This window comes from Falco peregrinus, chromosome 2 (assembly GCF_023634155.1).
Source record: "Falco peregrinus isolate bFalPer1 chromosome 2, bFalPer1.pri, whole genome shotgun sequence".
Taxonomy (NCBI): Eukaryota; Metazoa; Chordata; class Aves; order Falconiformes; family Falconidae; genus Falco; species Falco peregrinus.
This window is the reverse complement of record NC_073722.1, coordinates 45,305,015-45,320,491: the sequence shown is the minus strand read 5'-3', so window position 1 is coordinate 45,320,491 and position 15,477 is coordinate 45,305,015. Positions and strand designations below refer to the sequence as shown.

The 15,477-nt window shown below is 39.8% G+C and overlaps 1 protein-coding gene across 10 annotated transcripts in view; it reads left to right on the top strand.

The window, feature by feature from the left end:
- Positions 1–10,058, top strand: part of CTBP1 (C-terminal binding protein 1) — a 251,623-nt gene extending 241,565 nt beyond the window's left edge. For 8 of the 10 annotated variants that reach the window (XM_005229842.4, XM_055795716.1, XM_055795708.1 and 5 more), the window contains 2 exons: positions 2,896–3,013; positions 8,586–10,058. In XM_005229842.4, the coding sequence (XP_005229899.1) occupies positions 2,896–3,013; positions 8,586–8,772 (305 nt within the window). In that variant the 3' untranslated portion in view covers positions 8,773–10,058. The remainder of the gene's footprint in view (positions 1–2,895; positions 3,014–8,585) is intronic. The other 2 variants (XM_055795710.1, XM_055795712.1) reach the window with 1 other exon arrangement.
- The last annotated feature ends 5,419 nt before the right edge of the window (positions 10,059–15,477 follow it).

Below are 15,477 nucleotides of genomic sequence, written 5' to 3'. Positions count from 1 at the left end.
ATATCTAACGACTTGTACACTACATCAAAACAAAGTTTTCAGTATTTTATTGGGAGGGTACTCTTATTTTAGATGTTCCTCTCTTTAAAGCACTGCTAAAGAAGCCTGGCATTTTAAAGGACACAGTCTCTTTGTTATATAACTACCATGTAATTGTGAACTGTTCACATAAGAGAAAACAGTTAGTCTTCAACATGCACTGCTAATAAAGAAAATGAGAAGGGTGAGCCATTTGGCATTGGTTTGAATCCCTTGTAGCCTAAAATAAAAGGAAGGATTTTCATACTGGAAAATGATTCATTAAGCACTAATGTTCTCTCTTTAGTAGGACTTTGCTGTTTCCCCCTTGGCAATATAGGCAATGCTCTGCAGACATGAAGGGCCATCTGTGTCACCTTGAGAGTAGTTCAGTGCCAACACATTGCTCTGCTGTACAAAAAGCGCTAGCAATAGCCTTTCCTGTGTCTTGTGCCTAGAGAGGCTGGGCAATTTAGTTTCATTTATAGCCTGTGCAGAGCGAAGATTCTCCTCTGCATGGTGATTAAAGGCACCTCAAACTCCTGATCTGAATGGCCTTTTACAGGACTATTTCTCTCTGTTTTAGAGGTAACCTAAAGACTCCAACCGTGCCTTTGCTGGAATTGGTCCTTGTGCTTATACTCCAGCAGAACTCTAACAATACCTTCATTAAGTTTTTATATAACTATTGCCTGCTCCCAGATAGCTCTGAGAGAGATTGCACAAACCAGCGTATGATACCTGTTTGGGGGATGATTGATGTGCAAGTAAGCACTAGTAGGCTGAGATTTGAAAACTGAAGAAGTCAGCTATATCGAGCTAGTTTTATGTTAAGTGTCGTGCAACAACCTAAACATATGTGCCTAGGAAGACAGACCTATATTTTCTTAAAGTGTGTGATTGTGCTATCAGCGATCTGTGTCACTGATTTGTGTTGAAGCTGTCAGCACTTCAGTGTTTGCACGTGGTTTGTAGTAAGACCAGACTGAGGCCAGCATTAGGGAGGTGAGAATGACATTGAATTGGACTAAAACAAATGTAGGAAAGATACAGGAAGGGCGGGATAAAGCTGGATATGCGAAAGTCATAGGGGAGCACAGAGGAGGGAGGAAGCAGAGGGAGAAACTAATTGGAAAAAGGTGTACAATAAAGGAATGCAAGCTATCGCTAGCATCTGACAATAAAGATGTCAAGTGGGTCTGCTGTTACCAGAAAGTCAATGATGTTGTGTTGTATAAAATAAAAGTAATAAGCAGAGATGAAATATCTTTAAATATATTTTCGAAGATGGAAACATTCAAAATATTAAATAAGGAGGACCACTGAAAACAGTAATGGAAGAAATGTGAGGGTGAGCATGGCAAGTGAAAATGATGTTAGATGTTTTGAATAAATAAATACTGGTTTGTAAGGGGAAGCTAGTAGAACACACCTACAGAAGTTAGCAAAATGAAGAATGGGAGGGGCAAGGATGAAGACATGATTGCAGTTTAAAAATACTTCAGAAGGATCAACATCAGAAAAGAAAGATACGGTTTAAATTTGTGGGCAATTTTGGCAGAAGTTTAGGTGGATGTATATTTCAGCTAAATTTAGAAGATGATTTCTAATCAGGAGAACGGTAGGAATTCACCCATAATGGGGCATATATCTTGTTTGATGCTGAGCTAAGGAGCCCTTTTGACTTGTGCTTAGGAGACGTGGGAAGTTTTAGTGACATAAGTGCAAGCCATGGAGTAACAAATACTTGATGGTATCCACTAGACAAAAAGCAATTCTGTGGAATTTTTTACAGCCCTGTTGTGGCCAGGCTGATGGATAGAAAAAGCAGGCAAAGAGTAGTGAAGTACTTAATCAAATTTCCAGTAGGGAGCTGGAGGCAAAAACCCTGAACACTTTAATGGTGGAGCATGGTCAGGTTTTTGGAAAGTTTTTTTGCAGTATTATTGCCAACAGTATTAAGGGTAGACTCAAATTTACCTCTTTCTGCCTCTTTGTGTGCAAATGCACAGTAACATTAGACTTCAGAAAAGATAAATTTAAACAGTTGCTAGAAAAAACACAGGCTGCATTTGATCTCTTGTTGAAATAGGTGGAGATATTCCTGTTGCCATGAAGAAAATGTGTGTCGTATCTGTGGATGCCATTTTTTGCAGGGCTGGAGATGGTTCTGCAGAAGACAGAGGCTTGTCCAGTATGTGCTGAATCAGGCTGACAGATCTTCCAGTATCAGTGTCTTAAAACTTCAGTTATACTTCAGAGGTTAAGCAGAAGTTTTGAAGAAATGAAAAAGGGAGTTTCCTGGTGTATTTTCATTTTTTGTAGGAATGAAAGAGCTGGCTGAGGGTTAAAACATTATAGTAAATAAATGTGAAGAGCAGTTGAGGTGAAGAAGGGGAAGATCAGGAGGACAGAAAAAAAATGTCAGTCGTATTCAGGTTTGTGGCGAAATTCCATTCAGAGCCCTACATTCTTCAATCAGTGTTTTTATTGCTATTACACATGGAGGGAAAAGGAGGAAAGTGACATTAAAGACAGAGAGCAGGAGGCTACATTACTGATTTTGAGTGGCACCCATGCTCGATACTCAGGTTTTGGCTTCTTGGAAAGCATGAATCTTGTTGATTATGGTTTTATTGAGACCCTGTATACAAAAGTTAGAGACAGAGAAATAAAAATTACACAGTGCATTTTAACCATTATTAACCAAGTCTCAGTCAAAAAGGGAACAGTTTGGATCAAAAATAAGCTCTTAGTGTGATTTTATGTGTTGATTTCAATATGCAAATATTTATAACTATTTTTAACAGAGACACATTAAGAGCATAAGGCATACATTTATTTTTTTTTTATTTCCTCTCCCTTGCTTCATCCTAGGTCGTATTCCAGACAGTCTGAAAAACTGTGTTAACAAAGATCATTTGACTGCAGCTACACATTGGGCCAGCATGGATCCCGGAGTTGTTCATCCAGAGCTTAATGGTGCTGCGTACAGGTAAGCATGCTGCAGGTGTAAAAGGAAAACCTCCTTCATTCATCAGAATAGGCATTCAAGAATAAATAAAAGACCTTCCTATTAATTAATGAAGTGGTTTTGCATTAGGCCCCAGCTGTATTGTTTTCGTAATTGTTGCATTCAGGAGAATAATTTTGTTTTGCTAGATGAAGTCATGCAGTATGTAAGTATGTTTCCTTTTTTTGTGTGGTTAGTAATATCTGAACAACTCACATCTTTTTGAATATTCAAATAAAACAATTCTGGTCATCTCCAGTGGGTGCAGTGGAAGTTTATGTTCCTTTTGCTGAAGGTAATGATGCAGCAGTAGGTAGCAGAAGGACTTTCAGTAGTACACTATTGTTACGTGGCTTTGTGGCTTCCAGACACATGAGAGAACAAATAACTCTGTATTGAATACAGTGGAATTGCCTGTGGTGATTATGAGAAGATGATTAAAATATTGTTTTCTAAATTATACGTTTAATTTTTAAGCAGAAGCATTTGAGGGAGTTGATACGTGTATTCTCAATCAATTGTGAAAGTAGATCTTAATAAAAAGGGCAATTTTTTTATATCTAATATGTACATTCCTTAGTTACTTTGTCTGCGAGTCTTTCTCTGTCCCTTTATTCCTACAGCTGTTCTAGCAACAGGTTTTTTCCTAGTAGCCAGCTTCGCACAAATTTTAATTATGAAAAATGTCTTCAATTTTTTATCTTCCAGTATGGCATTTCCTCATAAGTAGGGTGAAAGTGGCTGAGAAAGGTACAAACAAGCTGCTTCCCCTCAGTGCCTTAAGGGGAGGGACAGTGCAGTCATTTCACTATTCTTTTTTTAACCTCTTTGTCCTTCTTCATATGTTTCTCTTACCTTTGTCCTTCTTTAGGAGGGCTACCTCATACTTTTAATAGATAGAGGATTTTTCTGTGTGTGTTACACCACTGTGACAACCCAGCTGTGCACTGTTGGGAAGTGAAGCAAAGTTCTCGTGTGTCAATGACTTCTGACAGACTCATCGGGAGGTGATGGAGGGATGGCAGGGGGGAGCATCACCACCCTCTGCCATAATCTCCTTATCAGTAGCCCTAAGGGCAGCAAAGGAAAAGAGTATCTTTGAACATGCATGTATCTCGCATCATGTCCAGATGTTATTTTGGGAAAAAGTACTGTCGCCCTAAATACCAGAAGAAGGGTGTTTCTGTTTGCCTAAAAAAGAAGTTCAAGCCCCTGTGTTCTGCTCCACACAGCATGTGGTTTCATTGGCTTTAGTTTGGAGCACTTAGGGTATAGCTGGATGCAACAAAGGCTGGAAGGCAGGTGTTGCTGAGCTGGGGGTGGTAACTCCAACCCTGTCATGGCAGTTAAGAACAGAGCTGCATGCCCAAATTAAAACACAGTTGTTTGTTCTCATTTGGGGGGTCACAAGTCCAGCAGAAGCAGGCTTCGCAGCTAGAAATGGATTTTAACTTAGGAATGTTTGGGGAGTTAATGATGTACAAGGTAAAGACCGTAGTATTTAATTTAAGCAGGATAAACGCCAAACTGAATGCCTTTTTAAGACATTGTTTCAGTCAGTTTTTTCCATAACGAAAATTCATTGTAAATAAATTCTGACTTCTCAATTATTTTCAAATGCAAAATAAAAAATAATTTTGGGAATTTTGAGGGATAAGTTGAGAGTCATACAACAAATACTAAAAGCCTCATTTTGGAGGGTTGATAAGAGTAGTGTTTGTGTGGGGGTGAAGGCAGTTATTATTTTGTACAGTATAAAATACGTGGAACTTGAAGCTCAGGCTTTATGAAGAAATTGGTTTCAGTAGCAGTGTTTGCTGATACTTAATTCCTACCTGGATTAAGTACAGAATTTGAATTGATTCTTCGAAACAGATTTTTCTTTTCTTTGCAGTCCAAAATTATGTTCAACTAAATGAGTTCTGGAGTCTTTCACAGGCAGTGTGGTGTTTCAGATGTGCTAATAACTGTATCATAGTCATGTAATTGCATTAGAAGATAAGACCTGGGATAATAATTTATATGTTAAAAAATGCAAATAGCTCTTTCGGTGAACTAAAACTAATGAGGCTGTTTTATTCTGGACATATCATTTACTTGTATTTTGATGTAGGACAGAACTCTTTAAATTATCAGATATTATCACAAGCAAAGACCATTGAGCATTCATCAGCAGAATGTAACCTTGATCATCTGAATATCATCATATTCTGTGGAAAACAAAATAATTTACTGTGTGAAATGCAAGATGCCCTATCAACGCAAAAGGTCAAGCAAATGGAACCTATCCCATGAGTAAAGATTAACGATATTCCTGAGAAGGAACTGTTTGTTGTAGTCTCGGTGAAGCAGCATAATATGCCCTGTTTTTGTGTTACTACTGTGTGTTTGTTACTGAGCTGCCTGTATATAATAACCCCCTGCCATCTCCTGTGTCGCAGAGCATGCAGGTTGTAGGCAAAGGGAAATCTGACAGCCAGTGAACAGGGGTTGTGCGATTTATAGACATGTTGATACATTTTTCTGCCTTGTAGCAGGTGGAAGATGAGAGTATCTAGGTACCAGAGAGGTGCTTGGATGAGAATAGCTAAATGTTGGCAGTTCAGGAGTTATTTCATGTTGAGGTATTTCACTGGTGATTTTCAGACTCTAATGTAAGATTACAGCATGCACTTAAATGTTTAAGCTCTTTCTGGACAGAAGCAGTTTCTTGAACAGCTCAACATAGTGTATTCAAGGTGCTTGTATGTTTAAAAAATACAGGAGATTAACATAGAAATTAAAGTTGCCTTTCTGTTCTAATTAAGAGGGCTACTGTATTTTTCCTTGTAAATTTAAGACTGTGGGGGAAGGGGTTGGAAGACTATGAAGTAGCAGAGGAGGTATAACTAACTGATTGCTCTCTTCTGCCTTCACAAGAATTTAATTCAGTGGACATTTTACCTGGAAAACATTTCAACTTATTGCTGCCAGAGGAGGAAGATTGGGAGCAACTTTATGAAGTGCTGGAGGGAATGTATTTGCTGATTAAGAATAGAAAAGTAATAAATAGCAACTTAAGAGGTTATGTAGGATAGAAATGCCCATGTGTAGAAGCTGTTCCGTTTATGTGCCCTCCTTTCAGAGATACAATTTGAACAACACTGATTAAATTTTAAGGTAACAAAAATTATCAAAGGAGAATGGCAAAATAGGGTTAGGAATTGTCAAGCAAAATAGAGTTTCTGTAGAGGGATATATTATCTGTACTTGGCTACTGCCATTGTGTAGCTTTAGGAATTGTAGGACTTTTGGGTGTTACTAACAGTGTAGGCAGCCTTTATCTGAGGAGAGGTGCTGGTGGGTAGAATCCCAATTATTATAACTTGGTGTCCAGAGGGAATTTTTTTATATACAGAAAGAATATTTGGAGTCAAAGGAGAACTTAAAGAGCATAATGTGCTGATAAGGTACCTGTTAATGCTTCTGATTCAGCACTGTCTGTTTTCACAAGGGGAGGCTCTGATTTTTCTTCCTGAGGGAAATGCAGTTACTGAATTTGCTCCCTCCTTGATTTCTCCCGACTCCGCTGTGTTGATGCTCAGGGAACATGTTGTTAGAAAATAGAGATTCTGTGTTGGAAACTGTTGCTGTGTTGGGCTTTTAAATGGAAGTTTTTGTTGTGTCAGTCATGCTGACTTCTTTGTGAAGCACCTAGAGTAACAGATAAGTTGTTTCAAAATTCGATTTGAATAAGTAAAACAATACCCAGTCTGACAGTTTTCATAGGAATTGAAGCAAATTTGATTAATAAGATTCAAATTGAGGTACTGAAACAAGCAACTAATTCCATTAGCAGCTGCAAATTAATTCTAAGGAACCTCTCTGGAGCAGGAATTAGCATAGGAAGCCCTGTAAATATGTATACAATTGGGAACGAAGTTATCTGGCCTGCAGGTGCTGTGATCTTTCACATGCTTGTTATCTATCCCAGACAACAGTCAGTGTTCTGATCTGTAGGATGCTTTCCCAGGATGACCAGGCCAGTGTATGGTGTCTTCGTCATCCCCACGCCTTGTCAGATAGCCATGCTGAGCCCCTCTGACACACTGTTTGCAAAAAACAGTTCCCATGATGTTTCTGTGGTGGAAGAAGAACAAGTAAACATGCCTTCACCCAGCTTTTTTCCTCCTCTGAGTTTTGCCTAAGTTCTGCCCTAATTTTCTATCAGTTTGAGGGAGTTTAGGATGAGTAGCACAAACATGCATTACTTTAAAAGATACCACTGATGAGGGGTGAAATTCCCTGAACTCAACGCTTTCAGTGTTGCACTCTGAGAATACACCGGCAGAATAATGTGATATTTGAAAAAGCTTGACAAGACTCCAAGTGCCTTTTCTCCCATTCAGTTCTAAGTAAATACTAGGGTAGCAAATGCCACAGTGAGTAAGGGCCTAATCACACAAACTGTGTTCAGGCTTTTAAATGCATAACGCTCTTGCTACGGTGCTTGGGTGAGCAGAATATAGCTGGAGAGAACAAGGGATGAGTGTGTGGCTTTACGATGGGGAGAGGAGGCAAAGGGCCAGTGTTAAGTGGCCAGCATGAGATAACTTGCATATGGATATTGAGGTACCTGGCCAAAAAAAGGAAAACATATTGTTGTTAAAAGTGTTCCTGTGTAGCTGTTGTTCATATACAGCACTGTGAAATACCAGTGTTTTATCAATTACATCTGAAACTCAGGATTGAAGCAGTAGATCTGCAAGATTTTTCTTTTTAGCCTGATTACATCAGAGCCATCATAAAATCAAACTGAATCAGAGGGTGACTTTTTTTTATTGAATTTGTAAAATATTTAGGCCTAGATGCTTGTCCAGATAGAGTAAGAAATCTTTAAAATCACCTCTAGCTTTTGTGGTTGCATCTCTTTCTTGCAGTCTGCCTAAAGCACTTGTCTTCTGTCTGACTAGTACCGGTTCTCTTTCAGACAAGTACAGTGGCAAGTTTGATGCTGAAAAAGTTAATCAGCTGCAGTAGGCTTGATTTTGTCATCTTAAGAGTGTGTCGGTATGATTGCTCTGTTGGGGAGCTATCAGAAGGACTGCAAGATTAGTTTAAAGAAATACTTTTTTAAACCACAACAATGAAATTATAAAATTTTGTGTAAGAATGACAGAGAAAAAAAATCCTCAAAGGTCATTTTGAGGGAAAGTCATGGAGAAGCAGATATGTATTGCACAGACCTAGCCTGAATGACTTCTTGTTGAGGTATACTTTGAGAGGAGCAATACTTCCGGGTTGTTTCCTTTGCTGTGCTGTCACTCATGCTATGAAACCTGAAATCCAAAGAAACAATCTAGCAAACTGTTACTTCTCGTTGGGGTAAATCACAGCATCTTTTGCTTTATTTAGCAGCCTCTGTGTATTGTATCTCATCTGGAGTTTACCCAGCTGTCTTTCTCACTGGTCTGAAAACAAAAGAAGCACCTCTGTAGCTCTAGAAGGAGGCAAGGTGGGCTTGCTGGTCAGTCATCTCTTGGTGTTCATGTATGTTCTCATTTTCTTCTCTCAGCAGGTATCCCCCAGGCGTTGTAAGTGTGGCTTCCACTGGCATACCTGCAGCAGTAGAAGGAATAGTCCCCAACCCTATGTCTTTATCACACGGCCTCCCTGCTGTAGCCCACCCGCCCCATGCTCCTTCCCCTGGCCAAACTGTCAAACCAGAAGCTGATAGAGACCACCCAAGCGACCAATTGTAGCCTACGAAAACAGCATTCCCAACATCGGAGATTTCAACTTCAGCGTGTGGAAAACAAACAAAACAAAACAAAACCCTGGATTTTGATTAAAGGCAAAACCATGAACTTACAGGAGGAGACGATTATTGTTTTAGAAACTGGTCCAATATACAGTATAAAAGGAAAAGGTGGGAGACAAAAAGAAGATTTGGAAACATTTTTTCCTCCGTATAAATTGTAGTTTGTCCCTGTCCAGTGGACTGATTCACTGTTTCTGTGTCCTATGGGTTCTTTGTTAAGCAAGAGAAGTTAGTAGTTAATTATATCATGAATGTACTTGTCTGTGTACAGTTTTTAGAACATTAAAAAGGGTTTGTTTGCTTAGCTGTCAACAAGGAAAAACATAAGGGAGGCATTCAACAAACCGATTTTGAGATTAAAAATCCTTTCTTTTATATTTTAAAACATGCCCAAAAATGAGGCAGTTGGCAAACTTCTCAGGACAATGAATTTTTCCCATTTTTCTTTCTACGCCACACAGTGCATTGTTTTTTCTACCTGCTTGTCTTATTTTTTAGAATAATTTAGTAAACAAAAGAAATACAGTTTCTCCTGATTTTGGCATGAATTCCCTTATTTCAAAATGAAGACAACCTTACAAAGAGATTTTGAGGAAAAAAAAAAAAGGTTTTGTATAAACGAGCATTGTGCTTTTTGTCACCAGTTAAAGTATATATTATTGGTGGTATGCGAAAAAGGCACTAGACTACTGAAAAGTAGCAGCATTTCATTGCCTACATTGATTCCTTCCTGGTAATGTGGTAGGCTAGCAATATTTTTGGTTAAAATCATGTTTGTGACTGTAACCATTTGTATGAATTATTTTAAAGAAATAAAAATCCCAGACAAATATCATATGTGTAAAAATTTTTATTTCTAGTAACTGTTTATTCAACTTTTATTAGGTTTCTTAGCTGTAATCTTTAAACAGATGCTGTCAAGTATTTCATTTCTAGCTTTACTTTGCTCTCTGTTGTTTGTAATACTGTCTTGGAAGCTTGAAAAATAAAAAAAAAAAATAATTCTTTCCATACCATTTTTCCCTTTACATTTAGTAAATGTTGATCTTTTTTCCTGTGTTTCTAATGGAGTTTGAAATTAAGATGGATTTTGATTTGTACACCGGCATCATCAGCTACAATATGGTAACAGCATTAATGCCACCACTGTGGGCAGAGCAGAGGAGGTACAACAGCAACACAACAATAATAATAATAATAATAAATGTCTTTTGCCGAAGTCCAACATGAGAAGTGTCCATTGTTTTATTTGCTTTTGTGATGATGGAAGCATGCAGCAGGATGTAATTGTATTTGCTATATTGAAGGAGTTTGTTTCTTTGAGCACAGGCAGAAGTGTTTTCAAGGCAGGTTAGATCCCAGCTGGAAGCTGTTGTGGCCTTTCCTGTGCTCCTGGGTAAGATGTCCTTCATCCCTGCACTGTGTGGAAAACAAACAATCAACAAGACAAAAGTTTAGCTGCTGCAAGAAGGAAATTCAGGATAGGCAAAAGTGAACCTGGATATAAACCTCCTTGGTGGTCTCTTGTCTGTTTGTTCACTATTGATCTGAACTAGTAACGGTGCACCTAAGGTTAGTGAGCTGTTTTTATGGGCTCTGTGAAAAGTTACTGTCCCCCATTCCTGCCAGCCTAGCAAACAGCCTCAGCTTCTGTTAGGAAAGTTATAGGAGGCTGCAAATCAAGAAAGACTGAAACTTGTGGGTCTGTACCCAAGGAGCACTATATAAAGTGAAATTTTGTCTCTGTGGAAGGGTGTAAGGTTTTTGCCGTGAACGTTTAGAGCCAAAATGCCATCCATCACAATTCATTTGGTAAAACTATTCCTGTTCCCTCCGTGAAACAAAACGGAATGTAGCCGTAATGCTGCAAGTTCTCCCAGCGAAGGCACTTTAACAGCTTTGCGCCCGGACACTTGCAAGAAACCAAACGCGTTCTCCTGCAGTTGAAGTAGGATTTCATATTTCATCAGTAATTCATTATTTAAGATGATGCTTTGTCAGGCTGAGGATGCTTCTTTAACATATGTAAAACAAACATTTAACATCTGGCTGTAAAGAATCACTGACAAGTCTCATTTGCAAACAAATTTCCTGAGGAAAACGGAGAGGTGTTTTTTTCTTTCCTTTTTCCTTCTCTTGCATCAGTTTTGACGTGGCTTATGTAAGTAAGCTCTGTTTCCAGTGAATCAATAAATTGATGAACTAGAAATGAAGGCGCCAGTATTTATTGCATGCATTTCTCAGGCTCTGTTCTGGAAGCTTGCTGTCCTTCAGCTGTGTATTCTGTCATCCATGCTTGCTCAGGCACACATTTTTTCAGGATTTCAGCCTGAAATACCGCACTAATGGGTGCCAAAAGGCATTGCCACTGCAGTGATAGCATAGTCGATATTTTTCTGCTAGTGCTTGAAATATATCTGTTGGTCTGAGCGGTGGAGAGTAATGCAGTTTTGTGCTTCTGTTGGAGCAGAAGGGAAAACTTGTCCATGCAGTGACAAGACTGATAGGTACTGACGGTGGGTTATGGTCTGAAAAGCTGAATTGAGGGGGGGGGGGGGAGGGGGAGAAGCAGGCTTGGATTAAAAGAGTAATTGGAAAAGCGTACTGTAATAAACAAAAGCTGTTATGCCAGGCTAATCTTACATCTTTTATAACTGTTTCTGTTGGGTAGTGGAAGTATGATTAGATTTCTTCTGCTTGGTAAAGGGTGTGCTAAATAAAGTTTAGATGAAGGGAGGGTGCAGTTAGTGGGAAAATAGGGACTTGGGAAGGCAATGATAGCAGAGGGCCACAGGTGGCTTGAGACACTGTTGAAAGGTGAAGGAGGCAATAAAAGTGCCTGCCTCAAACAGGCTTTGGTTTTTGGTTTTGGGTGTTGGGTTTGTGTTTTGGTGTTTTGAATTGAATTGCAGGTCTTGGCCAAGAAGGAGGCCAGCCATCCTGAAACTGCTGCTGGCTCAAAGGCTGTAGGCATTACCAGTGCTGCGCAGGAGGCTCTGGAGCCTGCACAAGAATCTGATGGTATCAAAAATGGGCTGTTAGAAGCAGAAAGATACCAGTTGTGCAAATGCAAAGTCAAGGAGTTGCAAGTCAAAACAAAAACTTGCCAGAGAAGGGAGCCATGTTTTCCCACGGTGAGACTGGTTGATTGCTACTGTGGGGCAGCAGTGGGAAGGAGCAGCGTGGTGGCAGATGCATCTGGCACAGTATTTTTGGTAGGGATGTGAATGGATCAGAGATGCTACACGGGGACCCGAAGCATGCGATGCATAGTTTTGGTCATGCATTTTCAACAGGGTGAGCTGGAGCTGAAGTGATAGCAAAGACTGGATCTCAGAATGACTGAAGGCGTGTTGGGCTTATCGTGTGAGATGAATAGATTAACTTTACTTGTTCAGCTAAAAGCATAGGCTGAGTTTGGGAAATTACTATAAATAGCAAATGCTGAGGAGGGAGGAGAAGTGTTAAAGAAACGCTGGTGTATCAACAAGCAAGCATAAATGGGGGTTAGGAAAAGATCTGTGTTAGCAGGGAGGTCCTGGGACCAGTTTCCAGTTGGAGTTACTGGGAGTCAGCCCTGACCTCCCTGTAGCTTGGGCTGGGGGTTTTTGTTTTGGTTTTGTGCTTGGGGTTTTGTTGGGGGTTTATTTTTTTTCTTTGTTTTTGCAATCCAAAATGTGAGAACATTGTTTAAAGGTCATACAAGGTTGCTACCAAAGCAACAGCTAGAGGCCCTTTCCATTCAGGGTAAACCACTTCAGCTTCCTTCGTAATGAGCCTCGAGGCTTTTTCCTTCAGTGTGTTTATTTGAGAAAATGCCTTACTATTTGCTTGCCCAGCCTTCTACCTCAGATGATGAGGGCTTTTCCAAATGACCGTGACTCCTGCAGTGTAGCTGTTACCAGCTTACTCCTCGCCTCGGACCGATGGGGTTTCTTCTCCTCTTGTTTGGTCTCAGTGGGCGCTTCAATAGTGTTGGTGGTTCTGCTTGAAGGAGAAGGCAGCGCTGCTAGTATTTCCTTTATTCAGCTCACTCCAACCTTTCTACTTTTTGTAAATCGGGGGGGAAAAAAAGGAAACGGGAAGAAAAAATAAAGCCCTTGGTTTTAAGGGCAGAGAGCTCTATTGGATCATTTTGTCTGACCGCTTAGTAAAGCCGTTAAATGTGATGTGCTTCTTCATTAATCCTGATACCATGTTTTGACTTAAGTAAATCTTTCAGAAAGATTTCTAGTCTATATTAAAATGTCAAGTGATGGTATTTTTGCTATTTCCTTTGATAGTTTGTTTAAATGGGGGAATAACTGTCACTATAATTTTTAAACTGCTTTATTTAATTTGGCTTTCTTTGTCTCTAAATTCCAGTTACTGTTTCATGTTGAACATGAGGTCATGTAGGCTGACTTGAATTTGGTGAGCATGTCACATTTTAGCCAATTTGCCTTTGCGCTGAGGTCAGTGACACATCTTCCAGGAAGATGAAACAGTGTTATTCATCCGTTTTCTTTTCCAGTTTCTTTCATTATACCCTACACCCTTTCCTTTGTGGCTCTGTATGAATTTTTTGAATGACCGTCCAATACGGTTGTCTTCTACAGATGAAATTACAGGATTTCTGATCTTCTCTGAGACTTTCAGCTGTTGTCTTCTTGCCTCCATTGACTTTTTAATTTCCTTGGTAAACTGTTTTCCTGCGAAGTCACAAGTGCTCAAAGAACTTGATTAATCCTCAGTCTTCTAAATCCCATTTGCCTAGGTAGCCCTCATTAGTAGCAAAAGCTTCACATTGAGTAGATGCTCAAGGCCGTGGGCTCACTTTTATAGTGCAAGTGCTTGCTTTCATCCCACCACCTGCACCCATGGTGTGTCTGGACCTTATCTGGGTCTCGTACATCGTATCAGGCTGTTTGTCCCTCAGCATCCGCCTCCTGCTCTTCTTTGTTTCCTTCTAGAGTTCAGAGGGCTTGGAACATTACTTTTAGAATTCTTCCCTTTTTTAGAAGAAATGTCCTTTGGTCAGTTCTACTTGTAACCTGCGAGTTCCAGCTTGACACAGACCACTTCAGCTCTCTCTTTGGCTGCCCTCCATGCACACTACCTTGCTAAACACATGTCCAATATTCTGTGGTTTATGTCCACTTTTGGGCTTGGGATCACTTGGTCACACAGGTTTTCTTTATGCAGTTCCTCATCTGGAGTTTCCTTCCTACACTTTCTGTTCTAGAATACCAATTATGGCTCTTCAGAACTAGTCCCAGCACTTTTCTTTGCCTTTACATCTCTGCTCAGCCATAGCGGAGTGTTTTCTTGAAGGAACATCATTTGTTTTGGGGGGGTGGTTGGGGGTGTTGTGACACTGTGTCAAGGCTGCCATAAACAGGCTAAAGTATGTCCTTGGGATGTTTAGAGGCATTTGAGACATTGCCAAGACGATGTGGATCATTCCCTGAGCATGCCAATCCGTTGAAGACATTTGCTACTTGCACAGTCTTTAATTACATATTTATCCCCCTTTCATGTGCTGCCTAAAAAGGATGAGCGGTTGCTGGTTGGAAGCGTTGATGATCTGCTCAAGAAATAAAGTAAGGAAGTATTTTTAAAAATGCATTTAAATAGCTGAGTATGTTTTGAGTTGCAAAAGATTTAAAGTAATATAACCAAACAAAATTATTAACTTAAATTGCCACAAGAACCTTTTTTACATGGCAAGTTTGATGTATTAGAGGTAGACAATAATGCATCAATGTTTCTTCATCTGCGCTGTGAAAACAGTCCTTGTGTAGTTTGGGAAGAGCTTAAGGCACTGGTCCTCCCTGGATAAACCCTGAGAGTTAGGGCAGCAAATCGACAGCTAAAATTAGGTCTCCTGCAGAGCTGACATCTCAGACTTGTGTTTCCAAATGCCTCCAGCCATTTTCAAAATGTTCCATCCAACGCAATGGATTGAATTCTCAAGCCAGTTGCCTCCACCACAGCTGTCAGCTTCACAGCATCTTCCCCTTCCCGGGAAGGCAGCAAAGCAGTGGCACGTGCTCTCCAGCACACCTAAAAGCATCAGAGGAAATCCCATTTAAGTCTCCGTTGCTGTTTAGTAGGATTTCGGTTAAGCCCTTGTGTAAAGTTAAGTCTGCGCTGTATTTTACTACTCTTAAACCGCAACGGAAAGAGAATCTGCTTTTGGTGTTTCCCAGTAACATATTTAATGTTATCAGCATCAGTAATTTTCACATTAAAATTGAGTATGGGCACTTCCAGCTTCTTTTTGCGATGGGTTTTCAGTCATGTTGCTGTTTGCTTGCCCGTTATTTTTTTTTAAAGGCCTGATGTATGTGAATTGTGTTTATCATATTATGAAGTTACGGTGGTAGATTTATTTTTATCTCTTAAGTTATAGCCATTTGTAATTGGCTTCAAGGCCATCGCTTTCCATTCCAAGCATGACGTGGAAAGCCTGTCTTTTGAAATGGACTGCTAAAACTGGAGGTTTTCAAGAATTCATTCTGAACAGCTGTCTTTTTTTTTTTTTTTTTTTTTTTTTTCTTTTCCTCCTGCAGACCAGCCATTTTAACCACAGGATGCAGCCGTCGTGTTGCAAGAAGGTAAGAGATGGTGAATCTCCACCGTGACACAAAGCTCATTTTTAGAG